The sequence below is a fragment of the Salvelinus sp. IW2-2015 genome, linkage group LG20 (assembly GCF_002910315.2).
Source record: "Salvelinus sp. IW2-2015 linkage group LG20, ASM291031v2, whole genome shotgun sequence".
NCBI classification, from domain to species: Eukaryota; Metazoa; Chordata; class Actinopteri; order Salmoniformes; family Salmonidae; genus Salvelinus; species Salvelinus sp. IW2-2015.
In genome coordinates this window covers 60,085,473-60,090,621 of record NC_036860.1, presented here as the reverse complement: position 1 = coordinate 60,090,621, position 5,149 = coordinate 60,085,473, and the positions used below count along the sequence as shown (strand labels likewise).

General features: G+C 43.3%; 1 protein-coding gene across 1 annotated transcript in view; it reads right to left on the bottom strand.

The window, feature by feature from the left end:
- Positions 1-4,909, bottom strand: part of LOC111982098 (membrane-associated phosphatidylinositol transfer protein 2-like) — an 11,470-nt gene extending 6,561 nt beyond the window's left edge. Inside the window, exon 1 of the mRNA XM_024013670.2 lies at positions 4,803-4,909. Within this exon, the coding sequence (XP_023869438.1) occupies positions 4,803-4,880 (78 nt within the window). The 5' untranslated portion in view covers positions 4,881-4,909. The remainder of the gene's footprint in view (positions 1-4,802) is intronic.
- Positions 4,910-5,149: the final 240 nt, after the last annotated feature.

Sequence of the window (5,149 nt, the reverse complement as noted above, 5' to 3'; positions counted from 1 at the left end):
GGGCTGAGGTCTGATGTAGGGCTGGGAGCTGAGAGGGCTGAGGTCTGATGTAGGGCTGGGAGCTGAGAGGGCTGAGGTCTGATGTAGGGCTGGGAGCTGAGAGTGCTGAGGTCTGATGTAGGATGTAGGAAAGGGCAGCAGAGACTCAGAGCGTCACAGAATAAGTAATGTATTGGCCTGAATCATTTATATGATACGCCAAGGTTAGCAAACACACACACACACACACACCGACACAAACACAAACACATACACACACACACAGCAAAAACTCTGGTTATCAAGGTCTACCCTGCAGAGTCCCTTCCAGCCTACTCCAGCCCAAGGAAACCAGGGGTGTTTGGGCCTAGTATGTGACCAATAAATGGCAGTAATGTATGAATACGTACAAAGGATATACAGTACAGTATATGAAGCACAGTCCACATTGCAGCCCTGCAGTCTTTCACATGGACATACTGAATAGGATCAGCATGAGGTGGCTCTCCTTCCAGCTGCATCATTTGTCCAAGCTTTTCTCCCAGTGTTTTGTCTCTAATTTGGTGTTATGTCATCTCAGTATAGCATACACAAACAGGAAGACACCCTATCCAATCGAAAGGATAACAAAATCAGCAGCATAATGTTGTCATGGAAACACTGTCTGTATCATTGTGACTTCTCCTCATTCTCCATTTCCCTCCATCTCAATGCCTTCCTCTGCCACTCTCTCTCTGTCTTTCTCTCTTTCTCTGCCTCTCTTTCTCTGTCTCAATCTTCCTCTGTGTGTCTATTTCCATCAGTATCTTTCTCTGTCTCTCTGCCAGTCTCTCTTTCTGTTTGTCTTCCCCCAACCCTCCTCCCTCTCTACCTGCTCCCCCAATCCTCCTCCCTCTCTACCTGCTCCCCCAATCCTCCTCCCTCTCTATCTGCTCCCCTCTCCATCTCCTTCCCCCAACCCTCCCCTTTCTCCCTCTCTCTCTCAAGTCATAATTTCTCACTACAAACAATTGATGGCAGACACTGCCATGCTGCTGTTGATGACATTGGCAGCTCAGCTGTGACKCTACCCTGATGGATAGCGAGACGGAGTGTCTGTGGGTAAGGTTTACTACGTTTACATTAACAAAGCATATACTGTATGTTTTTTATTGTCTCAGACACCAGATAGGTGCAGTGTTGTTTTACAGGGTCAGCCATAGTAGTACGGTGCCCCTGGAGCAAGTTAGGATTAAGTGTGTTGCTCAAGGGCATATCAACAGATTTTTCATCTTGCCGGCTTTGTTTTTCAAAACGGCGACCTTTTGGTAGGAGCTGCATCAAGTGTTGGTCTAGCAGAATGTGTTTACTCCGTTAGGGGTCACCAGGTGACCTAATCACCCATAATCCTCTAGGATTATGTCCTGGGGTCAAATCACTGTCCTAGGTGAGATTTGCTCTTGAGGAGTAGTAACAGTAACAGAGTTCCGTTACATTCATATTGTCCACAACAACAGCGTGCCAATACTTTTCTCCACTACACCCAGAATTTGGGTGTATTTGTGTGTGTTTGTGTGTGTTTAGTCTCAATAAAACATGGTCCATAAGCATATGGAGAGTCAGCTGGCCTGAGACAGATCACATTAACCTAGTGACCTGAACTATAAGACATGAACTCAACCTGACAGCATGTTATACACACACACATACACAAAAACAAGCAAGAACGCACAAACACACACACAGCTCAACTCACCACCTATTATCCAGGGTCAGTAGGGCTCTTGGGTCACAGGTACAATCTGCTGACTCTGACCTAGACCGCTGTTTTAGGATGATGTTATATCCCATATATGCTACGTGATGCACCGTGTGCAATATGAAGAGTTTTATTTCAAAATGCTATTTATTAATTTTCAGAAATGTTGGTAAATGAGCTTTTACTGTTAAAAGAAATTATGAAAGAGATTGGTGTGTTTTTTCACTATCTAATCATGGCATGGGGTTGTTCAATGACAGACATGTATTTGTTTAAAATCTATCACTTGATGATTTCATTTCAGAGAGACAAATACTCATGTTTTTTTGCAAAATGCTATATATCCACCTAACTCTCAGAGAAATAAGAAGTATTGCTAGGTTTTACACAGTCAAATGTAACAAATAATTCTATTTTTAACAAAGAGCTCTACAAATGGCACATTTGTGACATTAATATTTAATTATGTATACTGTACCAGTAAAGTTTGGACACACCTACTCATTCAAGGGTTTTTCTTAATTTGTACTATTTTCTACATTGTAGAATAATAGTGAAGACATCAAAACTATAAAATAACACATGGAATCATGTAGTAACCAAAAAAGTATTAAACTAATCAAAATATATTTTAGGTTCTTCAAAGTAGCCACCCTTTGCCTTGATGACAGCTTTGCACACTCTTGGCATTCTCTCAACCAGCATCATAAGAAATGCTTTTCCGGGCCGCCCGGGTGGCGCAGTGGTCTAGAGCACTGCATCGCAGAGCTAGCTGCGCCACCAGAGGCTCTGGGTTCGCACCCAGGCTCTGTCGCAGCCGGCCGCGACCGGGAGGTCCGTGGGGCGACGCACAATTGGCATAGCGTCGTCCGGGTTAGGGAGGGTTTGGCCGGTAGGGATATCCTTGTCTCATCGCGCTCCAGCGACTCCTGTGGCGGGCCGGGTGCAGTGCGCGCTAACCAAGGGGGCCAGGTACACGGTGTTTCCTCYGACACATTGGTGCGGCTGGCTTCCGGGTTGGAGGCGCGCTGTGTTAAGAAGCAGTGCGGCTTGGTTGGGTTGTGCTTCGGAGGACGCATGGCTTTCGACCTTCGTCTCTCCCGAGCACGTATGGGAGTTGTAGCGATGAGACAAGATAGTAATTACTAGCGATTGGATACCACGAAAATTGGGGAGAAAATGGGATAAATTTAATAAAAAATAAAAAATAAAAAATGCTTTTCCAATAGTCTTGAAGGAGTTCCCACATATGCTGAGCACTTGTTGGCTGCTTTTCCTTCACTCTGCGGTCCAAACAATCTCAATTGGGTTGAGGTCACGTGACTGAGGTGGCCAGGTCATCCGATGCAGCACTCCATCACTCTCCTTCTTGTTCATATAGCCCTTATACAGGCTGGAGGTGTGTTTTGGGTCATTGTCATGTTGAAAAACAAATGATAGTCCCACTAAGCGCAAACCAGATGGGATGGTGTATTGTTGCAGAATGCGGTGGTAGCCATGCTGGTTAAGTGTGCCTTGAATTCTGAATAAATCACTGACAGTGTCACCAGCAAAGCACCCCCAGACCATCACACTTCCTCCTCCATGCTTCACGGTGGAAACCACACATGCAGAGATAATCCATTCACCTACTCTGCGTCTCACAAAGACACGGCAGTTGGAACCAAAAATCTCAAATTTGGACTCATCAGACCAAAGGACAGATTTCCACCAGTTTAATGTCCATTGCTCATGTTTCTTGGCCCTAGCAAGTCTCTTATTCTTATTGGTGTCCTTTAGCAGTGGTTTCTTTGCAGAAATTCGACCATGAAGGCCTGATTCACGCAGTCTCCTCTGAACAGTTGATGTTGAGATGTGTCTGCTACTTGAACTCTGTGAAGCATTTATTTGGGGTGCAATCTGAGGTGCAGTTAACTCTAATGAAGTTATCCTCTGCAGCAGAGTTAACTCTGGGTCTTCCTTTCCTGTGGCGGTCCTCATGAGAGCCAGTTTCATCATAGCTCTTGATGGTTTTTGTGACTGCACTTTGAAACTTTCAAAGTTCTTGACATTTTCCAGATTGACTGACCTTCATGTCTTAAAGTAAGTAAAGCTGTTCTTGCCATAATATGGACTTGGTCTTTTACAAAATAGGGTTATCTTCTGTATACCACCCCTACCTTGTCACAACACAACTGATTGTCTCAAACGCATAAAGAAGGAAAGAAATTCCACTTTTAACAAGGCACACCTGTTAATAATTGAAATGCATTGTAGGTGACTACCTCATGAAGCTGGTTGAGAGAATGCCAAGAGTGTGCAAAGCTGTCATCAAGGCAAAGGGTGGCTACTTTGAAGAATCTCAAATATAAAATGTATTTTGATTTGTTTAACACTTTTTTGGTTACTACATGATTCCATATGTGTTATTTCCTGTTTTTGATGTCTTCATTATTATTCTACAATGTAGAAAATAGTAAAAATAAAGAAAAACCCTGGAATGATTAGGTGTGGCCAAACTTTTGAATGGTACTGTATATATATTTTTTAATTCAATACAGTAATTTGAGATCTGTATGTGAAACATTTATATTTTACATTTTAGTCATTTAGCAGATGCTCTTACCTAGAGCAACTTACAGTAAGTGCATTCATCTTAAGATAGCTAGGTGAGACGATCACGTCACAGTCAAATACACAGAATACCAACATTCCATTCCAGCTAAACAACGGATATATAGCATTTTGTAAAAAAAAAAAACATTTTCATACACATCTAAAATCTATTACTTAAAAATCTGTGAACAGATATATTTTACACACACATGAAGGTGCTCATAAGCAATCATTTCTGATGAAAAGACACAAATGTGAAAAATTTGTGGATATACACTGTAGTGTTTTGGAAATAAACTCTTCATATGTTGTATTGCATGCTGTGTGTTAGCCATGCTATGCTAGGTAATGTATTCTGCCTGCTGTGTGTTAGCCATGCTATGCTAGGTAATGTATTCTGTATGATGCACGTTAGCCATGCAATGCTATGCTACACACATGTATTCCGTGTGTTGTATTTCAGTATGTATGCTAGCCAGTAGCCACCCACCTGGATCATGTAGAGCTGGGCGATGCGGTACTCATCCACGCTCATAGGCATGGGGATCCGGTACTCCTTGATCAGCATGGTAGCTAGGTGGTGGGGTGACACAGGAGGGAGGGGGGGGGGCAGAGGGTCGTCTCAACGAGCCGCTCTACCCAAGCAGCAGCAGCATCAAACAGCCGGGATGGAACACATTACGGTTTAGACCTGTAGGTGAACAGAAGAGACACATACCTGAGTTAACACAGGGTGAGAGGAAACGCGTATCATGTAATACTTGATTGGGTCAAGTCAAGGTGGTGAGAATGATCAGTAGTCTTAGAAGATGTCTGTGTGATGACACACACGCATGC